This window comes from Bubalus kerabau, chromosome 3 (genome assembly GCF_029407905.1).
Source record: "Bubalus kerabau isolate K-KA32 ecotype Philippines breed swamp buffalo chromosome 3, PCC_UOA_SB_1v2, whole genome shotgun sequence".
In the NCBI taxonomy this organism is placed as follows: Eukaryota; Metazoa; Chordata; class Mammalia; order Artiodactyla; family Bovidae; genus Bubalus; species Bubalus kerabau.
The window spans coordinates 7598314-7624933 of NC_073626.1; the positions used below are offsets into that span (position 1 = coordinate 7598314).

General features: G+C 39.6%; 1 protein-coding gene across 5 annotated transcripts in view; it reads left to right on the forward strand.

The window, feature by feature from the left end:
• The window catches only part of TMEM170B (transmembrane protein 170B), a 208310-nt gene that overhangs the window by 13919 nt on the left and 167771 nt on the right, over positions 1–26620 (forward strand). For 2 of the 5 annotated variants that reach the window (XR_008711315.1, XM_055570594.1), the window contains exon 2: positions 4510–4680. Coding sequence is in view for 3 of the 5 variants with exons in the window: in XM_055570594.1 (XP_055426569.1) it covers positions 4510–4680 (171 nt within the window). In the remaining 2 variants the exon portion in view is untranslated. Of the gene's footprint in view, positions 1–4509; positions 4681–4959; positions 5058–18202; positions 26401–26620 lie in introns of those variants that run through there. The other 3 variants (XR_008711314.1, XM_055570591.1, XM_055570593.1) reach the window with 3 other exon arrangements.

A 26620-nucleotide genomic window follows, 5' to 3' on the forward strand; every position in this document is an offset into this window, starting at 1 on the left:
TTTCTAGTATTGCTTGAAGGCTGAAACAGATCACAGCTCCCCTGCTTCTGATCCCGCTGAAGGTAAACACACACACACACACACACACACACACGGCAAGAACGAACACACATACAAGAGTGAACACACACACATGACAAGAACAAACACACACATATACACTGGAACAGATCACAGCTCCCCTGCTTCTGATCCCACACACACACACATGGTACACACACACAAGAATGAACACACACACGACAAAAAGGAACACACACACACATACACGCTGGAGCAGATCACAGCTCCCCTGCCTCTGATCCCACTGAAGGTAAACACACACAGACACAGACACACACACACACACTGAACAGATCACAGCTCCCCTGCCTCTGATGCCACTGAAGGTAAACACACACACGCACACTGTTTTACTGCAGATACACTGTCTTTTAAAAATAGTTTTTCATTCTAGAATTCATCAAAGGAGAAGATGCTCTGTGAGGCCAGTGCTTCTCAACCCAGGCTGCTCACAAGAATTACCCCCAGAGCAGCTAAAACTCTCTCTAGATGACAGACCTACCGACTCTGCTATCATTCCCTTTATCGAGGCAGGGATTGAAGGGGTAGTGTACTTCTGTTTTGTAGAGTGTGTTTTTTGATTTTTTGTTTTGTATTTTGTTTAGCACCAGAGAAGCCTCCCTCTGGCTCCCTCCTTTCCTTGTTGCTCAGTTGCTGGAAGCGCAGGTTAGGCGGGGTATGAGTCGGGAGAGCAGCCTGGGCCTCTGGGTTGTTCGTGTGAGCCGTGCCGTGCACACCAGTTGAGAACAGGTGGTCCCCCTCCTCTCCTGATCTCAGCACCCCTTCCTTCTCTGGGGCGTCTGTCTTTGCTCTACTCTTAGGGGCCTGCAGTTAGTTCTCCAGGTGTCCTGCATTTGCAGAAGTGAGTCAGGCCTTAGACAGACTTGTTTATCCAGGTCTTCAGAGGCCCTCCCTGTTCACTGATGGGGTGGTTGGTATTGATCTATCAGGTAATTTAAAATAGTAGTAACAACATGCAACCTAAATTCTAGATATTCTGAGCAGCATTCAGGTTTTTTTTCTGTGATAAATAGTGTGATTAAAAAAAAAAGAAACATAAAAATAAATTTGAGTTTGGGTAGTTTGTGCTCAGTCTGCTTGAGGGATAATCCTGGACTGATCCTTACAGGACTGTTTGAGATTCTGCCTTTTGTTATATCATTCTTTGATATCTAGGGATTTTATAAGACATTAGACTTAATTGACTTTTCCTAATTACTAGGCAAATTTATTGTTGAGGTCAATAGCTGTATAGTCAGTAGGCAGACAACATGACTTAATAACGTCCAATAATTCCTGTTCATAGCGTTACGTACGGTCACAAAATTTTTCACCCCACCTGCATGACAAGGAGAACAAAGAAAAGTGCTTTGGGGGCTCACTCTGGTAAGAAGCAGGCTTGGGGCTCAAGGCAAATGACTGATGCCTGACTCCTCTTATTAAGAGCGGGCGCCTGCTACAGAGCCTTTTCTCATCTCAAAGCTCCCTTGAAGAAAATCTCCCCACCCGCTATTTTTGTTCTCTTATATTCTCACTTTGTTAGATTCACTCTGAAAAGTTAGATCTTTTAAAATACAAATATCTGGGCAAGTTAAGCGCTTTTGTCTTTAATGCATTTATTATAAATTGAAGCTATTTGGGAGCGACAGCATGAAAGCATTGTTTCCCTGAAAGCTAAGAGAGAGAAGCCTCTGAAAGGCAAGCTTTGTCTGTTTTCCTTAATCACGAGCGTCTCGCTCTTCTGCCATAGAGAAGCATTCTTTAACACAGAGATTTATCAGATTTCTCTTCCTTGAAATTATCAGTCCATTTTAAGTGTCAATTCTTACGAATTTGGCAGGGTGAAACTGATTTTTTTTTTTTTAAATAAAATCTGTTTGCTATATATCCTCCCTTTTAAAAATTCAACCTTTAATTTGGAGATAATTGTAGATTCCCATGCAGTTGTGAGAAATAATACAGAGAGAACCCAAGTGGCCTTTACCCCAGTTGAAAAGTGAAAGTGAAAGTTGCTCAGTCGAGTCTTGACTGTTTGCAACCCCATGGACTATATATAGTCCATGGAATTCTCCAAGCCAGAATACTGGAGTGGGTAGCCATTCCCTTCTCCAGGGGATCTTCCCAACCCAGGGATCAAGCCCAGGTCTCCCGTATTGCAGGCAGATTCTTCACCAGCTGAGCCACAGGGGAAGCCCAAGAATACTGGAGTGGGTAGTTTGTCCCTTCTCCAGTGGATCTTCCCAACCCAGAAATTGAACTGGGGTCTCCTGAATTGCAGGCGGAGTCTTCACCAGCTGAGCCACAGGGGAAGCACAAGAATACTGGGGTGGGTAGCCTGTCCTTTCTCCAGCAGATCTTTCTGACCCAGAAATTGAACTGGGATCTTGTGCATTGCAGATGGATTCCTTACCAACTGAGCTATACCCCAGTTACCCAATGGGAACATCTTGGAAAAACCAGTGTATAATACCAAAACAAGGATGTTGACCTTGATACAATCCACCAACCTTTTTCAGATTTCACAGGTGTTACTTGTACACCTGTACTCATGGGTGTGTTTATATTTATTTCTTTACAGTTTTACCATTTGTATATGTGTATACCACCAAAATCAAAATACAGAACAACTCCACTGCTGCAAAGATCCTCGGTGTTTGTACCCATTTTAAGACAAGAAGTCCCCCATTTCCTCTGCCCCAAGTCCCTGGCACCCACCACCCTATTTTCTGTTTCTGTTCACTTGACTACTTTAGATACCTCATAGAAGTGGAATTTACCAGTATTTGTCCTCTTGTGCCTGGTTTATTTTACTTAGCATAATGTCCAGAAGATTCATACATGCTGTAGCATGTGACAGAATTTTCTCCCAATGAATAATATTCCATTGTATATATAAACCTTGTTGTTTATTAATTCATCCATCGATGAACACTTGAGTTGCTTCCACCTCTTGGCAATGGTGAATAACGTTACTGTAAACATAGTTGTGCAACTGTCTCTTCAGGATCTTACTTTAATTCTTTTGGATATATACCCAGAGATGGAATTGCTGGATCAAGTGGTCATTTTTTTTTTTAGTTTTGGAGGAGCTACCACACTGTTTTCCATAGCTGATGCCCTGTTTTACATTCCCACCAGCAGTGTATATCTGTACTCCAGTGATGTTTGAGTAAATAAGTTTCAATTAATCCATTTTTGTTCTCTTTATCCATGACTATTTTATTGCCCTTCTTTTTCACTTGATAGAGAGTGAACAGATAGCTCAAATAGCAGATGAGATACTTTGCACTACAGAATGTTTGCATACCAAGGCTGATCCTGAAGGTGACATCTAAATATTTTGGAGTCAGTTCTTTCAGCTATAAATAACAGAAACCGTACATGGGCCAATTTAAAAGGATTGCATTACAAGGAGATTTTATCACGTTGAATCTAAGGGTATTAACATGGCAGGGCTGTATGTAGCACTGGAATAAGGGATTTGGTTGTCCCCTGCCTTTGATGCTTCTGTTTTTCTTTTATCCTGTTATCATGGGTTTGATCACGTGATGATGAGATGACTGTTCACAAAGCCTGAGCCCTTCAGGTTCAGCCTGAAGGATAAAGACTGAGGTGCTCGGTTTTGGTCCCAGTTCAGAGTTCCCAGGGGAAGGGGCTGATGGACCCAGTTTGGATCCGTGGCCTGTCCAGATGTTCCTCCGAGCAGGCACAGTCAGGGGGATGGAGTCAGGGCGAGGACAGGCAGTCTCTGCAGGAACCGTGTGCACTGATGGAGGGGCAGGTGGCCAGAAAGAAAGGGAGTGGGTGCTAGAGAGAGACTGGAGGGCATGCCCGTTGGGTGTCTGTAGCCGACTTCAGTGAAAGCAGTTGAGACCACATTGATGAGTTCTGGGTAAGGGCTAGTATATGACCTGAGACAAAGAACTTAAAAGATTCTGACGGACGGTTCTTCAGTATACAAAGTCGAGAGCCAAGAGGGAAAGGACCTGAACTTCTTAAAATTGTAAAAAACAAAAATCATTGACTCACTTCTGGAATTATTTGAATTAAGGGGTAGTTTTTTTTTTTTTAAGGTTTGGACACTTAGTGTAGACAGTTATATATCAGACAGCAATTAATTAACTTATATAATTTATTCCAGGAGATTTGCAAACAAGAGGGTGTATCAGAGAAAATAATAGAGCATAGCTGTGTCATGGGGACATTTAGAGGAAATTGGAGTGTGGCTTTGACCTGGTGAAGTCATGGAGGTTGATTTCCCCATCAAGTAGTAGTAATGATGATAATTGTTAAAATTTCGTACTACTATGTATCAAGTATTGTACTGGGCATGTTTGTATCTACAATCTCTAACCAGACCATGATCATCCAGACTATGGGTGCTCACGCTGGATTTTTCCAAGAGGTTTTCCAGCACAGTTTTCAACACCTTGCTTTCCCTTTCAGAGATGTGGTACTGGATCTTCCTCTGGGCCCTCTTCTCCTCTCTGTTCGTCCATGGTGCTGCCGGAGTGCTGATGTTCGTGATGCTGCAGAGGCATCGGCAAGGGAGAGTCATCTCCGTTATCGCCGTCAGCATCGGATTTCTGGCTTCCGTGACTGGAGCGATGATCACTAGTAAGTGGATGCTGTTTTAAGAATGTCATTTTATATGCACGTAAGTTTGGGGCTTTTTCATTATAGGTTATTCTGTGTGTGTGTGTGTGCATGTGCGTGCTTAGTCACTCAGTCATGTCCAACTCTTGGTGACCCTATGGGCTGTAGCCTGCCAGGCTCCTTTGTCCGTGGGATTTTTTTTTATAGGTTGTTACAAGATATTAAATATAGTTCCTAGTGCTACACAGTAGGTCCTTGTTACCTGTTTTTTCTATAGTAGTTTGTATCTGTTAATTCCAGGTTTATCTTTCCCTCTGCTCTCCGATTTGGTAAATATCACTTTGCTTTCTGTGTCTGTGAGTATGTTTCTGTTTTGTAAATAAAGTTTATTTGTACCATATTTTAGATTCCACATCCAAGTGATAATATGTGATATTTGTCTTCTGTCTGACTTCACTTACTACATTGATCCCTAGGTCCATCCATGTTGCTGCAAAAGGCATTATTTCATTCTTTTTTAATTGCTGAATAATATTCCACTGTGTATGTCTACCATATCTTTATCCATTCGTCTATCAATGAACATTTAGATTGCTTCCATGTCTTGGCTATTTTAAATAGTGCTGTGATGAACATTGGGGTACATGCATCCTTTTTTAATTAGAGTTTTCTCCACTTATATAACCAGGAGTAGAATTGCTGAATCATGTGGGGCTTCCCTGGTGGCTCAGATGGTTAAGAATCTGTCTGCAATGTGGGAGACCTGGGTTCGATTCCTGGGTCAGGAAGATCCCCTGGGGAAGGGAATCCCCTCCTGTATTCCATTATTCCCCAGAATCCAGAATTCTGGAGAATTCCATGGACAGAGGAACCTGGCAGGCTACAGTCCATGGGGTTGTAGAGTCAGACACAGCTGAGCAATTCACACACACACACACACACACACTAGATGTATTTTTAGTTTTTTAAAGAACCTATGCTGTTCTCCATAGTGGCTGTCCCAGTTTATATTCCCAACAGTGTAGGAGGGTTCCCTTTTCTCCACACTCTCTCGAGCGTTTATTATTTATAGACTTTGTAATAATGACCATTCTGACTGGTGTGAAGTGATATCTTATTGTAGTTTTGATTTGCATTTCTCTAATAATTAGTGATGTTGAGCATCTTTTCATGTGCCTGTTGGCCATCTGTATGTCGTCTTTGGAAAAATATCCATTTAGGTCTTTTGCCCATTTATTGATAGGGTTGTTGGTTTGTTTTTTTTTTTAATATTGAGCTTTATGAGCAGCTTGTATATTTTGGAAATTGTTAGCAAATATTGGTCCCATCATTAGCAAATATTTTTTCCTGGTCCATAGGTTGTATTTTTCATTTTGTTTGTGTTTCCTTTGCTATGCAAAAAGCTTTTAAGTTTAATTAGGTGCCATTTGTTTATTTTTGCTTTTGCTTCTATTTCTCTGGGAGATGGATCGAAAAAAGATTGCTGCAATTTATTTCAAAGAATGTCCTGCCTATGTTTTCCTCTAGGCATTTTATAGTATCCAGTGTTACATTTAGGTTTTCAGTCCATTTTTTATTTTTGTTTGTGATTTTAGAGAAGGTTCTAATTTCATTCTTTTATATGTAGCTTCTCGATTTTCCCAGAACCACTTATTGAAGAGACTGTCTCTTTGCCATTTTATATTCTTGCCTCCTTTGTCATAGATTAACTGACTATAATCGTGCACTTCCTTCTTAAACACAGGTTGTTACGACATAAATCTCCCCTGGGCTACTAGAAACTATTAGCCACTTTACAGTGTCCTCCAGTTGTCTGGAGGTTTTCTACTTCCCTGCCTCGTGTGTGTCCTGCAGGCCCCAGGTTCATGCCCTCTGACCTTCACCTCTTACCACAGCATTGAGGCCCCAGCTCCAGCCTTAGGTTCTGCTGTGCTAGTTAAGCCAGGACTTTGATGTGTCCTGTTGAGCCTGGAGGGCCTCAGCTGCTTCCTTCGCATGGTTCTGCTCGACACTGGGTGCTGCTATCTGCTGCCGTGGTCTCATCACCACCTGCAAACAGTAGCACTTCTGTTGCTGGTCACCTGGCCTGCTTCCGTGAGGCCAGGGCAGCTGCCTGCCACCACTGGATGTGTGCAAGACCCTCCTTAGCTCAGAGGTGAGAGGAAATCTGTTCCTACCATAGCTCTATGGCCTCCCTCCTCTTGTGGCACAGTCACCTTTCCCCGGAGTGATCAGCGTGCCTTGCCTGCGAACATAGCCCTGTCCCCGGGGCTCTGGGTCTGCCCTGGGCACAGCTGTGGGAAGCTGTGAGCAGTCTATTTTCTCTTCCTTTCTTCATTTACTATTCTTGTGTGTCATCTTGTGTTAGGTTTTTTTGTTGTTGTTGTTGCTGTATTCACCTGTAACTTTCTCATATACTACTTCATTCCCTTTGCCATAGGGTTTAGAACACATGTATACCTGTGGCGGATTCATTTTGATATTTGGCAAAACTAATACAATTATGTAAAATTTAAAAATAAAATAAAATTAAAAAAAAAAAAAGAGGAAAAAAACAAAAAACAAGCAATCAGGTTTAGCTGAAGCACCAAGTGTACAGAGTGGAGTAATGGGAAATTCAGCTGGGACAAGCCAGATCCTCAAAGATCCTGGAAGGTCAGCCAGAATTTGGACTTTATTCTGCAGGCCATGGAAAGCAAGTAGATATTTTAGAAAGGAATTGGAAAGGGGCAGAGCAGTTCACTAGGAAATTTGTTTTGTGGCTGAATGTAGAATAAATATATGTGAAGGAAGAACCAAAAGGAAACTCTGAGAGAGCAGGGACCTTGCCTGTCTTCATCACTGCTGAATCTCCAGCAATGAAACAGCACCCGGAATGTAACAGATACTCAGGAAATACTGCTTGGCTAGATGGACATAGTGAGGGAGGAAGCACAGAGGACAGGAAGAAGAAAGTGGAGGAGGGAAGAGGGGGCGGGGGGAGAGGGAGAAAACAAGAGCTGAGGCTGTAATTTTTGGTCTGAATTTGAGGCTGGATCTGAAGTAGGCTGTGGCAGTGAGATGGAAGCGTTGCTATAAGGACTGTGACAAAGCGGAGAGGCCAGATTCGTCGTTGCTCACTGTGGAGACGTACAAGGCGGCCTGGAAAGGGACGGCTCGTGCCTGGACGTGGCCACTGCTCTAACTGGAACCGTGAGCAGAGGCGGAAGGACGCAGGAACGGCTTGTTCAGAAGCTGAAAATTGTGTGTGTATTACACGTGTGTTTATTGGTATAAATAAAGTTTAAGGAGAACATTATTGTACTTCTGTTTATCTCTAATGATGGGTGTATGTATTACTTTCAACTCAGTCAAGAATAAAACAAACTAATGATTTTAGAAACTGTTATATTTAAAATTCCTTACAAATATGTCTGGGCTCCCTTGGTGGTTCAAACTATAAAGAATTTGCCTGCAATGCAGGAGACCAGGGTTTGATCCCTGGGTTGGGAAGAGCCCCTGGAGAAGGGAATGGCAGCCCACTCCAGTATTTGCCTGGAGAATTCCATGGATAGAAGAGCCCATGGGCCACACAGTCCACGGGGTCACAAAGAGTCGGACATGACTGAGTGACTATCACAAATATGTGTGACACAATTTCGAGTAAAAACTTGTATCCAGGTTAACAATAAAACATACAAATGTCTTCTGGCTAACTTTCTGACCTGCAAACACTTGAGTTAAGAAAACTCTCCAATGCGAGTGTTTACCTGCTTTATTTTCTTGAATGCGCTTTGTGAGCGCTAGCGCAGTCACAGCGGTGTATTCCATTCAGCACAACGGTGACTGACTGAATGTACATAAAACTATTATATTTTACTACCTCTTAGATTTTTACTTCCAGGATAGGGTGAATTTTCATTTTAGTTAGTACTGATAGTTAATACCAGAATTGGGAGGAAATGGGTTTCTATATAATGCCATTGCTTGGCATTGTGTTGCCGTCTAATTTTAGCAAGTCTGAGGGCTAAATTAGTGACATCTCTTTGTTGGTTTGATTTGCATTTCTCTGATTCCTATTGTATTTGAACATCTCTTTGTATTCTTATTATATATTTAGGTTTTTTTTCCCTGCAAATTGCTACTTTTAATTCTGTGCTTTTCTTTTGGGGTCCTTGTTCTTATTAAATGATAGATGTTTCTTAGATACATTGGTGTCTTGTTGGTTTTGTACTTCTCAAATAACTTCTTTGTCTTTTAGCAGTGCCTTCATCCATGATACTGTTCATTGAGCAGAAATTCTTATTCTGTGTAACCAGCTTAAAGAGTTTTTTGCTTGTGGTTTATAATTCATAGTTTTGTTTACGTTCTCCCCCACACTAAGGTCAGAAGATATTCTGATATATTGTGTTTTGTTAATTTTATAGTTTTACCTTGGTAGTAAAGTCTTTATCTAGAGCAGGACTGAGCAAAAATTTTCTTGAAAGGCCAGATAATAACTGTTTTAAATGTTGCAGGCTAGATGGTCTCTGTCACAACTCTCCAGCTCTGCCATTAGGACTTAAAAACAGCCATCAGTTCAGTTCAGTTCAGTCGCTCAGTCATGTCCGACTCTTAGCGACCTCATGAATTGCAGCACGCCAGGCCTCCCTGTCCATTGCCAACTCCCGGACTTCACTCAAACTCACGTCCATCGAGTCTGTGATGCCATCCAGCCATCTCATCCTCTGTTGTCCCCTTTTCCTCCTGCCCCTAATCCCTCCCAGCATAAGAGTCTTTTCCAATGAGTCAACTCTTCGCATGAGGTGGCCAAAGTACTGGAGTTTCAGCTTTAGCATCATTCTTTCCAAAGAACACCCAGGGCTGATCTCCTTTAGAATGGACTGGTTGGAACTCCTTGCAGTCCAAGGGACTCTCAAGAGTCTTCTCCAGCGCCACAGTTCAAATGCATCAATTCTTCCATGCTCAGCTTTCTTCACAGTCCAACTTTCACATCCATACACGACCACTGGAAAAACCATAGCCTTGACGAGACGGACTTTTGTTGGCAGAGTAATGTCTCTGCTTTTGAATATGCTGTCTAGGTTGGTCATAACTTCCCTTCCAAGGAGTAAGCGTCTTTTAATTTCATGGCTGCAGTCACCATCTGCAGTGATTTTGGAGCCCAAAAAATAAAGTCTGACACTGTTTCCACTGTTTCCCCATCTATTTCCCATAAAGTGATGGGACCAGATGCCATGATGTTCGTTTTCTGAATGTTGAGCTTTAAGCCAACTTTTTCACTCTCCTCTTTCACTTTCATCAAGAGGCTTTTGAGTTCCTCTTCACTTTCTGCCATAAGGGTGGTGTCATCTGCATATCTGAGGTTATTGATATTTCTCCCGGCAGTCTTGATTCCAGCTTGTGCTTCTTCCAGCCCGGTGTTTGTCATGATGTACGCTGCACAAGTTAAATAAGCAGGGTGACAATATACAGCCTTGACGAACTCCTTTTCCTATTTGGAACCAGTCTGTTGTTCCATGTCCAGTTATAATTGTTGCTTCCTGACCTGCCTATAGGTGTCTCAAGAGGCAGGTCAGGTGGTCTGGTATTCCCATCTCTTTCAGAATTTTCCACAGTTTATTGTGATCCACACAGTCAAAGGCTTTGGCATAGTCAATAAAGCAGAAATAGATGTTTTTCTGGAACTCTCTTGCTTTTTCGATGCATCCAGCGGAACTTGGCAATTTGATCTCTGGTTCCTCTGCCTTTTCTAAAACCAGCTTGAACACCTGGAAGTTCACGGTTCACGTATTGCTGAAGCCTGGCTTGGAGAATTTTGAGCGTTACTTTGCTATTGTGTGAGATGGGTGCAATTGTCATAGTTACCAGTAGATGAATGGGTGTGGTTTCTTCCAATAAAACTTTATTTGCAAAGGCAGATGTTGAACATTCAGGTCATAATCTGCCTTCTGGTCTAGAGTCTGTCTTCATTTTTGGAATTAGGTAGGATTTCAGGTGTTTGTTTTTTTTTCCTTCCACAGTAAGTCAATTTTTACCACATCCTAAAAAAAATCCATCCATTGATCCATCTTTTGTTGTACACTATGTTCTCAAGGTACATGGATCTGTCTCTGAACTCTCTTCTGATTTTTTTAGTCCTTTTAGCTGTTGTTTCAGCAAGGTCTCATTTTTTATCTCACCTGTTTTGTACTGTTTCTTAATATCTGGTAGAGCTGGTCCCTCATTTTTTTCTTTATCAAAGTTCACATAACTATTTGTGGACCTTTATTCTTTCATATAAATTTTAGAATATGTCTACTGAATTCCTCAAAAAGTATAACTGTGATTTTTGTGGGGATTTAATACAAGGTAGAGGTTAATTTGGGAAGAATTGACATATTAAATTATTCCACCCAAGAACATGTAATATATCCCCATTTGTTCAGATCATTTTCTGGTTCTTTTGTTAAGAGTTTAAAAGCTTTTTCTTCTCCCAATAGGAGAGTTATACATTTTGATTAAGTTAATTCCTAAACCCTTATTACATTAATGTTGTTGTACATGGTATCTTTTTAAATTATGTTGTTTAGTTTTATTAGTATAAAGAATTGCTGTTTTTTAAGTAAAGTTTATGAAAGATTAATAACAAAGCAAAAAACTAATTTTCTAGAGAGATAATAAGCCGAATATATTGCTGCCTTAGCTCTAAAATAGTTAAGACAGAGAAATAAAATGTGGGATAAAATAGAAGAAATAACTACAGGCTTGACAATAAAGGTAGAATAAAGAATTATAAAAATAGCAGTTTTATACACAGCTATATATTCCTAAATATAAATGGTTAAAATTGGCATAAGAAGAAATAGAAAATATGAGTAATACAATAAATATTGTTAAACAGTTGAAATATTGAAGATCCCTCCTCCCTGAAAGAAGTCCAGTCTCAAATGAGGTTTACAGATGAGTTCTACCAGATTTTCCGGGAACAGTTCCTATTTATCCAGATTATTGCAGAAAATGGAAAGGTTAAAAGCTGTGCACAGCATGTTTGCTGAATCATTGTAATCTTTTTGCTAAACAAGATGAAGACTACAGAAAAATGGAAAAATATAGGTTCATTTGCTTCAAGAATATTATCCTACCAACCAGGACCTACTGTACAGCATGTGGGTCTCTACTCAGTGTTAGGTGCCAGCCTGGGTGGGAGGGGAGTTTGGGGAAGAATGGATGCTTGTATATGTACTGCTCAGTACCTTCACTGTTCACCTGAAACGACCACAACATTGCTAATCCCTCTGCTCCAATTCAAAACAAGAAGTTTAAAGTTTGAAAAAAAAAATGTTATCCTGGAAATGCAAAGATAGTTCAGTATCAGAAATGACTGTGGGTATATGCCAATGAAACTTTGTTTATGGACATTAAAATTTGAATTTCATATAATTTTCATGTATCATGAAATAATACTCTTCTTTTGATTTTTTTAAACCATTTAAAAAATTCAGCAGAATTGTTTTCTCCACTTCATCTTTGCTATACCAGTCTTCTCTAGCTCCTTAATGCTTTGGGGAATCTTTACTTATTTCTAGCTGATACCTTCCAGAGAACGCAATGGCACCCCACTCCAGTACTCTTGCCTGGAAAATCCCATGGGCGGAGGAGCCTGATAGGCTGTAGTCCATGGGGTCACTGAGTCAGACACGACTGAGCGACTTCACTTTCACTTTTCACTTCCATGCATTGGAGAAGGAAATGGCAACCCACTCCAGTGTTCTTGCCTGGAGAATCCCAGGGATGGGAGAGCCTGGTAGGCTGCCGTCTATGGGGTCGCACAGAGTCAGACATGACTGAAGCGACTTAGCAGCAGCAGCAGCAGCAGCAGCTGATACCTTCTGCCATTTTTCACAGTGGCCATTCCAAACATGTTTCATTTATTTCATGCACCCTATTACACTTCTACCCTCTTTATTCTTGCATATATTTCACCAAGAAAATAAGGATCACAATATTTGTACTTTTTCAGCTGGCTATTGTTCAGCAAAATATACCTTAACAAGAGTGAAAACTAAAGCACAAGTTGGGGTAAGACATTTGTTAGCTTATATAAATGTCAATAGATTAATATCCAAACTATGTTTTTAAAAACCCTATGAATCAAATAAGAAAGTGACAGTCCAGTAGAAAAATGCACAAAAGATATGCCAAGCATTTCGTGAAAGTAGAAACCCTAATGGTCAAATTTGAATGATATATGAGGAAAAGCTCTGTGACATGAAATAACAGGGGAACACAAATTAATTGCAGAGATAACATCTCTTAACCCAGATTGACCAAAAAAAAAAAAAAAAAGTGTTTTTAAAGATATCAGCTGCTCCTGAGGATATGGAGTAAAGGGAATATAAATTGGTTCAAATACTTTGGAACAAGTTGGCATTACCTAGTGAAGTTGAAAATGCCATAACAGGCATACCCACATGTTGTAGGGAAATGCGATTTAGTATGTGTGCTGGGGGTCACGTTATAAGGATGTTCACAGAAGCAGGGTTTGTCATTGTTAAGGATTAGAAACAGTGTCATCCACATTCAAATGGGAAAACAGGTTGTGGTATATCCATACTTAGAATTCTGCACAACAGTGGAGATGTATGAATTACAGCTCCATGTTACACAACAGCCTGGATAATTTCCTGACATAATGCTGTGCTTAGTCACTCAGTCGTGTCCAACTCTTTGCAACCCTATGGACTGTAGCCCACCAGGCTACAGGCTCTGTCCATGGGATTCTCCAGGCAAGAATACTGGAGTGAGTTGCCATGTCCTCCTCCAGGGGATCTTCCCAACCCAGGGACTGAACCTAGGTCTCCCACATTGCAGGTGGATTCTTTACCATCTGAGCCACAAACAGCCAAAAATTCTAAAATACTTACAGTATCAATTTATATAAAATTTGCTTATTTAAAAAATTAAGTAATATCTGAGGATATAGGCAGGTGGTAATACTGAAGAAAAGCAAAGGAATGATGAAAACCAAACTTGGGAGGAATTGGGGTGTGACAGGGGAGTCCGTGGGAGCCTCACATAAAACAGTAACGTTCCTGTGTACAGTTGGATGATGGTACTTGGGCAGCTGTTGGTTTTAATTTTATAATTACATATATTTTATGAATACTGCTTCCCGTCTGCTCAGTATTTAATAGCAGTGTTTCCAAGATCATTTAACAGGCACACAAAATTGTCTTCTTTCTGATCTTTCTGCTGAAGAGTTCCACTGGAGCGGTCTTCTCTGGCTAGTGCTTCGGGTCGTGCAGTGATACAGTGCGGTGGAACTGCTGTGCAGTGCTGCTTTCAGGAGAAGCTGTGACTTACACACTGGTTCCTGATCATCCACAGGGAGGAAGATGGTTCTTCATTTTATTTTCTGTATAATGCTACAATGTCTCCCTTGATTTTGGAAACTGGAGTTTTACACTGGGTTTTCTACCCTTAACATCATAGGCTTGAAGATCTTACCCTCTGTTTCTTGAAAGTATAAAGAAAAGTGGATTATTTATGGTTGTGTAAGCTTTTCCTTGAACAGTACAACCTTCCAAGGGAAATTCATTTTATTTATTTGTTTTTAACAACTAGTTTTTTAATCCATCTGAAATTTACTTTGGGGAGTGGTGTGAAATAGGGACCTAAATTTATTTCTTCCAAATGGCTATCAGTTGTTCCATACAACATTCATCTTACTTGCTAGCAAAGAAATGCTCAAAATTCTGCAAGCCAGACTTCAATAGTACGTGAACCATGAACTTCCAGATGTTCAAGCTGGATTTGGAAATGGCAGAGGAACCAGAGATCAAATTGCCAACATCTGCTGGATCATCAGAAAAGCAAGAGAGTTCCAGAAAAACATCTACTTTTGCTTTATTGACTACGCCAAAGCCTTTGACTGTGTGGATCACAACAAACTGTGGAAAATTCTTAAAGAGATGGGAATGTCAGACCACCTGACCTGCCTCTTGAGAAATCTGGATGCAGGTCAGAAAGCAACAGTTAGAACTGGATGTGGAAGTGGTTCCAAATAGGGAAAGGAGTATGTCAGGCTGTATATTATCACCCTGCTTATTTAACTGATATGCAGAGTACATCATGAGAAACGCTGGGCTGGATGAAGCACCAGCTGGGATCAAGATTGCTGGAAGAAATATCAGTAACCTCAGATATGCAGATGACACCACCCTTATGGCAGAAAGCAAAGAAGAACTAAAGAGCCTCTTGATGAAAATGAAAGAGGAGAGTGAAAATGTTGGCTTAAAACTCAACATTCAGAAAACTAAGATCATGGCATCTGGTCCCATCACTTCATGGCAAATAGTTGGGGAAACAGTGAAACAGTGAGAGACTGTATTTTGGGCTCCAAAATCATTGCAGATGGTGACCGCAGCCATGAAGTTAAATGATGCTTGCTCCTTGGAAGAAAAGCTATGACCAAATCTAGACAGCATATTAAAAAGGAGAGACATTACTTTACCAACAGAGGTCCGTCTAGTCAAAGCTGTGGTTTTTCCAGTGGTCATGTAAGGATGTGAGAGTTGGCTATAAAGCTGAGCACCGAAGAATTGATGCTTTTGAGCTGTGGTGTTGGAGAAGAACTCTTGAGAGTCCCTTGGACTGCAAGGAGATCCAACCAGTCCATCCTAGAGGAGATCAGTCCTGAATATTCATTGGAAGGACTGATGCTGAAGCTGAAACTCCAATCCTTTGGCTACCTGATGTGAAGAACTGACTCATTGGAAAAGACCCTGATGCTGGGAAAGATTGAAGGCGGGAGGAGAAGGGGACGACAGAGGATAAGATGGTTGGATGGCATCACTGATTTGATGGACATGAGTTTGGGTAAGCTCCGGGAGTTGCTGATGGACATGGAGGCCTGGCGTGCTGCGGTTCATGGGGTCACAAAGAGTCGAGCATGACTGAGCGACTGAACTGAACTTATTGAATGATGAATCACTGATTGGAAATTCATTTATCATGTACTACTTAGACAAGTACTAATCAAAAGTTGGAGTACATAGTAGGGCCAGACACTGTTCTAAATACTTTCCAAATATTATCTCTTACTCTTCAAACCCACCCATTTTACATTTGAGGGAATGAGGCACAGAGAGGTTAGGTGATTGCTCATTGTCACACAGCTACTAATAAGTGAGCTCGGATTTTAACCCACAAGTCTAACTCCAAAATCCATGTTCCTAACCTTATATAAGCATGAGTTGTTGGAATTAAATATTTGGTACTTCCCAGCAGCCTGAGAAGGCAATGGCACCCCACTCCAGTACTCTTGCCTGGAAAATCCCATGGTTGGAGGAGCCTGATAGGCTGCAGTCCATGGGGTCACGAAGAGTCGGGCACGAATGAGCGACTTCACTTTCACTTTTCACTTTCATGCATTGGAGAAGGAAATGGCAACCCACTCCAGTATTCTTGCCTGGAGAATCCCAGGGACAGAGGAGCCTGGTGGGCTGCCGTCTATGGGGTCGCACAGAGTCGGACACGACTGAAGCGACTTAGCAGCAGCAGCAGCAGCAGCAGCAGGCAGCCTGAGCTTATGTTTTTCACCTCTTGGATCATTTTTGAAATTTTTTTTCTTTTTAGTTGCTCAGTCTCTTTGTGACCCCATGGACTGTCACCCGCCAGGCTCCTCTGTCTGTGGGGCTTCTCCAGGCAAGAATACTGGAATGGGTTACCATTCCCTCCTCCAGGGGATCTTCCCAACCCAAGGATCGAACCCATGTCTCCTGCGTTGCAGGCGGATTCTTTACCATCTGAGCCACCAGGGGAATTTAGTGCTGGAGAAATGGAGGCCAAATTGCGGTTTTTAAAATTGAAGATAGTCATGGAAATCTAGGGAAAATCCAAAGTGAAAACAGTATTTCTCAGGTTTATTTTAACATATTTTCTGATAACAAAGAAGCCTAAGATATTTAAATTTTTTTCAGGTTGTTATCCAATTCTAAAATTTGAGGATAGGGCTTCCCTGGTGGTCTGGTGGTTAAGACTCCCCACTTCAATTGCAGGGGGTTTGAGTTTGATCCCTGGTTGGGGAACTGAATTCCTGCATGCTGCATTGTGTAGCCAAAAAAAAATTAAAATTCAAGGATATGACCAATTACACTAGTAAAGTTTTCTACTTGATTGAATAAATGTTGGTGCTCCTAGGAATTTTATTTAATATTGATGTAATTATCAGTTACTGAATATCTTATTCTATTTTTTCACTTGGTGTAAATGTAAAATAGAATGATTTGGAGATTTATAGCCAGACTAATCTGGATTGAAATTCCAGCTCTGTACTTAACTGTATTTTCTTGGACTAGTAACTGAAACTCTCTGAACCTCTCTTTTTTTCATCTTTAAATTAAGTGATAATACTCAGGAGTGGTATGATATTTAAGATGATATTTGTAAATTTTCTGACAAGTTACATATATACTATAAATATACTATGCATTTTAATTTTTCTTTAAAATATGTATATGAAAGCCCTTGGCTTAAATTAATAATTTGCTTTTCCTATTTGTGTCTTCTATAGAGGACTATAATAATTTTTATTTGGAAAATTCAGATGAACTATGGAATTAATTCTTAGCTAATTTTTGTGAGTAGATTTCTATTTCAAATGATTTAATTCAAGTGTCTTCAAATAACATTTCTGTCCTTTTTTCCTTTTGTTTGACCATTCTAGGAATATATAGACAGTTTTTTCTAGACAAAAGTTTTAAGGCCTTTTCAACCTGTTAAATGCCATAACCGTAGTTTAAACGTTTCCTCCTTTTATGATTTCTGAGTGTACTTTTAAAGTCAGACTCTTAGATCCTGTTATATATACTATCGCAGTAAGATAAAAGTGTTGAGCCAGAGCCTCAGGGCGCTAAGGTGCCTGAGATTGTCTCATTCTCAGAAGTGCCTGATATCTAAAACATTTTCCTAGAACAGATGTCAGGTTCATCTCCCACTTTTATTAGATGTCAAAATACTAGTCTCCAGATAATTTTACAGTTTTATTCAAATACTTAAACCATTTTATACGGTAGATTGTAAAGTACATTATTCAAAATTCTGATATTATTTATGACGTTTAAGAATTCATTTTACCGAAAGAAATAAAAATTTAATATTAACTTTTTCTTGAATAATTTAGAAATTATATTAAATTGTGTGGTTTTTCTATATTATTATTTATAATCATCAATATATTGTGTCATATGTTTTTAAAAGTGCTGATGGGATCTGGCTGAGTCAACACCCAGCTGAGAGATTCATGAATGATTCATTTTTTTATGAACATACCTTGTGTCAAGCAAGCAGCGTATACCATAAATACGTATTTTGCAGTCGAATTGAAAAGCCTGTTATTCGGTTTTGTGGGTGAATGTGGTATGGTAGAGTGTAACTTGTAACCCGTCACATGGAAGCTCTTTCGTAGAGCACTGTAAAATGAGACTGCCTGGTGGCTTGCTGCTGGGCTCCCGGGAAGGCGAGCCCGGGCGGCGGCCCTGCAGCGAGCCTCGGGAGTGAACGTGCTCTCCTCTCTCGCCAGGTGCAGCCGTGGCCGGCATTTACCGCGTGGCCGGGAAGAACATGGCCCCCTTGGAAGCCCTGGTGTGGGGCGTTGGGCAGACAGTACTGACTCTCATCATCTCCTTCTCAAGGATCCTCGCCACACTCTGAGGTTTCTGTGGGAATGTCTTTACTTCACATAAGGAAACAGACGTACAGATTCTCTGAAAACGGCATCGTTAGCGAGTGGGCGTGAGATGGTACAAGGACGTGGAAGGAGCGGGTCGAAACACAAGGCCTTGGGCCGTGTGGGAAGATCGCCCTCTGGTGTTCAATGATTGCACTACCGCACCGCACCTTACGTGCCTCCGTCCCGGGCAAGGCGCACTGCTGCGTGAAGCTACAAGAAAAAGCACCTTGTTTAGCTGCCAATCAGGTTAACACTGGTGTTGAATCATCATTCTTAACAGTGTTGTGTTAAGTTACAGGGACGTTTTGAAGAATTGATACATGTGCCAAACTTTTTTTTTTTTTTAACATTGATCATGTGAAATTTGCAAGTGTAGTTGTAGATGAGTGCTGTGAACATATTTGACATGAATTCAGGTGATGTAGTGAGAAATTTTGTTTTGTAATGCTAAATCCTGTATGAGTGCTGAATATCAAATCATTTATTATGAGACAAATTACCTGATTTTTAATGTTGAACGTTTCTGGGATTTAGGGCTTTCATATAAACTAGGTATTTATTGTTATTTACTTTATGTGGAAAATAATATTGAATGGAAAACTGCTAGACTCTTTCAAGGATTCAAAGTAGATCTATAGGGTGCATCCTTTTCACTCACTCAAAAAACACTCTTTAATAGTTTCCCTCATACATAAACATTCTGTTGCTATGAATTTAAAAACTTTTTGGGTCACACATATTGATTGTAGTTTGTGTGTCATGAAAATTTAATTTGAAAAATTTCTTATAAATTTTTTAAGAAAAATCTGAAATGCACATCCTATTCTTGATCCTTCTGAAGAAAGTTTCTGCCATGTATCTCATGGAGAAAACATCTTTACAACTGGTATCTCAGTGGGATTATATTACTTGTTGCATATATCTTGATTTTTGACAAAATGTAAGCAGTCTTTCATCCTGGAGTATCAAATGTATATAAAGAGTGGCCTAAATTAGGCTGTGAAAACAAGAAGCCTGACTTGTAGTTAAGAAACAAGTCATATAGGAAGAATAATGAACAATCTTATTTTGGCTGTGTGGTAGCATCATAATTTCTCTAAGTAAAAATTGGGGAATATAGTAAATAATTTTAAAATTTGGCAGTTACTCTCAGCATATCAGTACAGTGTTGAACATATATTTAAGTGATTCATTTCAGTTTTTCAACTCTTGTTTCATTCTGTTATTTAAATTTACTAGCATCTACAATGACATTTATTAGAATGAAAAGTTATTAGTATAAAACATTTTAAGAGGTTTTGGCCATATGTAATTGTATTTAAGAGTATAAGAAGTAAGGGAAGCATAGAAACTGGTTGAATTCGTCTCCTACTGAGACTTTTTCGAATACTAGATGCAATTATACATTGTTGTTTAGTTGCTATTTATGTCTGATTCTTCGCGACCCCACAGACTGTAGCCCCTCTCAGGCTCCTCTATCCATGGGATTCTCCAGGCAAGAATACTGGAGTGGGTAGCCACTTCCTTCTCCAGGGGATCTTCCTGACCCAGGGATTGAACACGCATCTCCTACATTGGCAAGCGGATTCTTTACCACTGAGCCACCAGAGAAGCCCATGATTGTATATATGTTAATTCAAAAGAAGAGCCAATTGCAGAAAATATGAAGGTATGGACAATCCAAAAGATAATCTCCATACACTAGCCTCACTCTTTTATAATCTAACTTGGTAACAAGTAAGTTTCTACTAGGTCCCATTCAAATTTAAGACCTTTGTTACCCATGACACCTTTTCTCTACCAAAAAGCAGAATATATCAACAACTCGATGATGTGTTGGGGGTATTTTTCCAGTATGGAAGCCAGTTTGGGGCAGGGTAATTTTAATAACACTGTGGTTTGGAAATCTGTTTTAATAGAAGCCAAGAAGCAACTATGCATTCTTAGAGATCTTTAAATCTTAAAGTGGATTATTTTTATTATGTTTAGCCTGAAATTAGTTTCACATGTTCTTTATATTCCTGATGTTTTCTTAAATTTAGGTCTAAATCTCCCAAGTCAACTTGACTTTTCCTTTTCTGTTAGATTTGAATCACTTTCTTCCTTTACTTTGGTTATTCTGTCAGTAATTTAAAGTGTTCATATTCCTGGGGAGAAATTATCAATAATGTATTGAAATTGAGATTCTACAGAAATGAGTATTTATTTTAACACGTGATTAGTTTATGTTTTCAGAAAGTTATCATGGTAAGGTAACTGGGGCACATGGTTCAGAATCTGAAATTAGCCAGAAAATAACTCGGACACGTTAAATGTATGGCTGCATGGACCAAAGAGATTTAAACTCCTGTTTTTGCTCTGGGATAGAAGTATAAAAAGGTGCATCAGTTTGTAGAGTGTCCTGCAGTCATCTCATTATCTAGTTGCTTTATATTATGAGCTGTGCGTGTGTGTGTGCCTGCACCTGTGCTCTTAACTTTGGGGGGAAGTTTTGGTTTCTTCCATTGTTTTTAGTTACTTTCATTGGGATTTTGTGCAACTGTTACTCTTCTGATGTGAAATGCAGCTGATAGTGTGAATGGATGAAATGTTTTAATAGCTGTTTCTATGAGATTTTTTTTAAAAGGTCAATGGTTTTCTTATAGAGGCAAAGAAAACATTTAATAATATATATCTACACACATATATGTCATTACACACACACATATATATGTAAAGCTGCTGTATATGAATAGAGTCTAATTGGAAAGCTTTTGTTCAGTGAACACTTTGATGTAATGGAGAATTTACTGTATTTGCTCAGTTGAATGATCTTTTAAACAGATTTGAGGGAGTTTGAGATTTTTGAATTGGGGGAAATTTTTCTTGGTTTCTTAGTGCTAGATATCCTTGTTTGTGATATAACAAAAGCCCATATTGATATATTTGGGTTATTCTTAAAATTTGTATGTGATTTAGCAGTAAACTTTTGTGTGTGTGTGGTAAATGCAAGAGGGAAGGGGGGCTGAGAGCCTCGGCAGTTTATAGATCTTTATCTTAAGAAATGCTAATAAAATATGGCTGACAGTGAAATCAGTTCCTCGAGAAAGAGACTCCTGTCTGCCCAAACTAATCATTAATTACTTAACACACTGGTTAGAAATGTCCATAGATCAGAGTTAGGGGGACTCATCTGAGCTACAAGTGATGCTTAAAATTTAAAATGCTTTAAATGAAGAAGGTGCCAGCAGTCCCCCCTGGACAATTCCACTGGTTGTCTAGAATAACGTGAGTTCTAAATTTGGGCCATATTCCGTGTTCACACAAGTTAATTACTCTTACTTTAGATCTGTGTGTTTACCGAGCAGGTTTACAGTTTGTAACCCAGTGTGGTTTCTTGGTATTTGCAGAATGTGTTTCCACCATCCTCCCAAAATGTGAAGATTTTGTTTGTACTTTAAGTGAGAAATAAAGAAATGAGCTACCCTGTATATCCTATTTGTGGTATAAGGAACAAGAACAAGTTTAAAAAAATGTTCTTGGAAAACGTCTTTAGAGATTCTCACCTGTAATAAAGATCGGGAGAATGGAGCTGCCAAGTCAATGTGCCCAGGCTGGCACTTACATACCAACTAATTCAATTTTGTAAGCATTTTTGGTGGATCTAATATATACAAAGTGCTGAGCCTAGTATTTTCTGTCGTAAGCACAAGGACGCCTCCAGATGGGATCCCTGCGCTTGAGTCCACCAAGAGCTTCTGAGACGGTTTAAATCCTAAAACAGTTGGGAGAACATCCTGCTTCTCGTTGAGAGTTTAAGTCCTTCTCCCCCAGCCCGCGCCCTCCCCCAGTTCTGACTTTTCACCAAGTGGAATTTTAGAAACTGAGACCCCACTGCTGTGGCACAGCGACGAGAACACTGGAACCACGCCAGCGACGCAGGCTTGAACCCAGGACCTCTCACTTGCTGACCGTTTGTTTACGGTGGAAGTGCGTAGTTTGCCCTCCGTTTCTGTGGTTCCACATTCAGGGATTCAGCCAACCTTGGATGGAAATATTTGGAAAGAAGATCCAGAAAGCTCCAAAAAGCAAAATGCCCCCACACAGAACATTTTCATAGTGTTTACACAGCATTTACATTGTGTGAGGTACTATAAGTAATCAAGAGGTGACTTAAAGTATATGGGAGGGTGTGTGTGGGTTAAATGCAAGGGCTGCACCATTTTCCATAAGGACCTTGAGCATCCTCAAAGTTTGGTACCCACGGGGGTCCTGGAATCAGTCCCCTGTAGATACTAAGAAAATACTCAGTATTTAATAGGAAATGATCAATAGATAGTCATTTTAATTTTTTAAATTAAACTTTGCAAGACCAAGTAAATACATTGTTTTGTAAGATTCATCTATTGTCTTTCATTTCCATATTTCCCCTACATGTATTTTAAGAAAGAAACTTAAAAAAAAAATTCTCTTATGTTGCTTTCTTTACCTACTTTCAACCTCTTTTTTTTTTTTTTTTAAATCAGCAGATATTTTTCCAAGAGTGCTTCTGGGGGCTGGTGGTGATAGAAATGGTCAGGGCAGGCAGAAATCAGTATCAGGCTGTGCGTATTACTAGTTAAAACAGGAAAGGTGAGAAGTGGCCGGGACTTACCCCTTATTTTCTCTGGCTTGCGTAATATCCATTGAATCTCTACTGCATGCAGCTTACTCTGCTCGTTCTAGGGGTGGGGAGGTTACCCCTCGCCCCTGCATCCACCTCTCTCCTGCCACCCCAGCCTGCAGGAGAACATACCTCGGCAGTGCTGTCTGCCACGTCCCTCCTCCCCTGGAGCAAACGTGCTTCAGCCCTACTTGTTGTTTGTTTGTTTTTAACTTAAAAGGTAATACTTTTGTTTTAAATTTATGTCCATTTTATAATTCAAGAGATAATAAGATGTTGAGGACTTTCTGAAATATTCTCAAGCCACTTGACTCTTGTAACAAACGTATCTCTCTGAAAGTCTTAGAATTCTTCAAAGAGTCGCTATTTGTTTTTAAGATGTGAAGAATGTGGAAGGTTACTGAAAACATTCTAGTGACCTAGATTGCAGAGAAGTTTGGCAACACTTGGGTAACTGGGTAAATGGTTTCAAGACTGAGAATCTCTGTGGTTGAAATTGACTAGCAATTTCCCTTTTCCTGTCCTTTTTATAACATTGTGGAGGAAGACGGCAGCATAAAAAGGACAGTATTTGATTAAAAAATGATAAAAATTTTCAAACATGTAGTAGTATTTATAGCAGGGGGAAGTTTAAAGATGGGAAGAAAGGTTGGAAGGGTAACGCACAAAAACAGACACATTTGACGAAACACGCTGCATTATGTGAACACAGGTTCCCCTTCTGTTAAGACTACAGATGACACCGCGTGAGTATGTTTACTGCATGTTTGCAAAACGTGTTTCTTTATATGTGAGACTAAACGCACCACAGAGCATTTGAAATCGTCCTGCGGTTTCGTGCGTGTGGTGGCCGGTTTGCCTCACTCACTCAGAGATCTCTGTTCAGTGTCGGCAACACAGTGTTTTTGAGGAGGTGGCTGAAGCTGTTGTCTAAAAATTTATTTATGAATTTGTTTAGAGAAAGTAACGCTTAATATATACAGTATTTTCTGTAAATGTGGAGATAAACCGGTTAATACATTATTAGATTAGTGGAAACACCCAAATTTCTCAGTGTGCTGAGCTGTAACCATCTCCTCCCCTGAGTACAGGGGCCTCGTTTTCACGTTCTTTACGTTCATTGCATGTATGCTGAGGTTTCATAATAACCCTGTCTTGATTTTTGAGAACTAATTTAGCAGTTTTTTTTTTTTAAATATTCCTCCCTCTTCCATACAGGTATCATATGGGGTAGTTTAAACATATGTACAGTTTGTTGATAGAATCAGAAGTGCTGGTTTAGAAGAGAATGTTCTCAACACCTTACAGTTATGCAGCTGTAATCTTGCTGAAAATTAAATACTGTAAGCAAATCAAGACAGCATGGACCTCCTATGTGTTTTTTTTTTGTTTTTTTTTTTTTAGGATTGTGTCCTGTACCAATATATATCTCCGCTCAGAGGTGACTTGACTGTCCTCTTCTGGGGACTGCGTTTAAGTATGTAACTGAAACTGGGAAGCAGTGTAACATAAATACATAGGAAGAGGAGCTATCATGTATAATCACCATAACTGTAACACTCTTTCTTCTGAACATATTGCATATTGGTAATTTCTAAAGATCATCCCTTTTTTATAGCCCTGTATAAATGAATGGTAACTTGATAGTACTGTTGGTGGTGAGAAGTTTCCTTTGTCTTTAACATATTTATACGTCATCACTAAGTATCTTTGGGTAGGGACATTTTTAAGTTTTCTCCATAGAAGGCAAAAGAGAGGCACCTGTTTGAATTAAAAATGATTTACTTTCAATACTGGAGGAGTTGATAGTCTGATTGTTGATGCTTTCTTAGTATTTGTGATATCACATGCATTTACACTGGAGGAAATTTTAAAGTTCTGGCTGTCTCCCAAACACACACATACACACACACGAGCTCTGCATATTTAGATGAACAGTATACAATTCCACAGTATTTTTCATTTTAGTCATTTAATTAACTAGGTTAAAATTCATAGGATTCTACCATGAAGTATTAACTCCTGACTCTAGTCATTCTAGAACAAGGGGATCAACTGTATCTCAATCAGCTAAAATGTTCTTATTTACATAGCAAAAATATAGTTTGCCTGATAGGTATTACAAACTCACTTGCAAACTGTGTTAATGCTCAGACCACTGATGGATCATTTAGTAAACCACAGTGCAGTTTTTAAAAGCTAAATGATGCCTTAGTGCCTTGGAAGTTAAGATACTTTCGCAAAGTGAATTTAGCAGAATTCAGGATTGGTATGCCTGTTGCTGGGAATTCAGAGCTGAGGAAGGATGTAATTGAATTAACTCCTTGTGGTTTAGTAAACAGTTATTTCATCCTTGACAGATGACAACTGCTTTCATTACATTATCATGATGTGTGGTGTTTGTTCTTTTTTTTCCCTCTTTCCAAGTAAGTTTGAAATGGGAGAAAATGTAGTCAAGACAGTTAAATGTGGAATGTTAAAACTTGGTTTTGTTGTGAACTAGAGACGCTAGCATGAACAGTGTCAGCTTCGTATTGTAGTTCAAGGGCAGACGCTTCATGTCACTTTTAGGAATATGTTTACCATCAGGGACTTTTTGTTTTTTACTCTAGAAACACTTAATGTACTGTGAAACTTAAAGACAGGAAGAAGAAACCTTGGAGGGGTGTGCACAAAACAAAGGTTTATGTGATGAAGTAACCTGCATTATGTGAACACAATGTTCCCCCTTCTGTTAAGACTGTAATCTACACTGTATGAGTATGTGTACTGCATGTTTACATAATACAGTTTAATTTTGAAGGGTTATTTAAAAAGTATGTTTATTTATAATACCTAACAAGCTGTAAATATTGTATACTATTGATTTTTAATTTTATATAAGCAATTTTTTATTTCCAACTCATGTACAAATCCCATGGTGTATATAGTGTACTTTCCCGGAGAACACAAACTTTGCAGTGAATTTTAATTGTAGTAAGCATCGGGTTTGATTGTGGTAAGCATAGAAGTGTTGATCTTTATTTTTAAATTATTTTCCACCACTCATTTTCTTCAAAGGGCAGCAATAAATATATGCAAGTTATTTTTGATTTACAGAACGTTGGTCTGCAAAGACAAGGTCTAGGTTCCAATTCATTGCTTTACAGAAAAGATGCACAATTAACTTCACACACCGTCTAATCTCAGGACCATTTCTGAGGTCCGTATGTGTCTCTCCGCTTTGTAATGTACAGGGTGAACTCTTTACTGATACACACAGAACAACTGTTAAAAGCGAATCCAGCACTTAAATGTCATTACACAGAATTTATTGGGTTAAAATTTGTAATATACAGTATTTTAATAAAGTTTCTGTATTCAACTTCATGCACTTATATATAAATAAACCTGTCTTTAAAAGCTTTATAGGGTGTGCATTTCTTTATGACATACATTTTCAACTCATTCCTTGCGGACTCAAACCTGACACAAAGCTAAGTGTCTCCTCTTATCCTTTGGTCGGCTTTTCTGGGCCAGTTTTACACTGGATTTGGAAGACAGCACTGAGAAGTTGATCACATGTAAGAGACAAACCCGGCCTACTTCACAGTTTTACGGAGGACAGTGCCAGGCCACATAAGCAT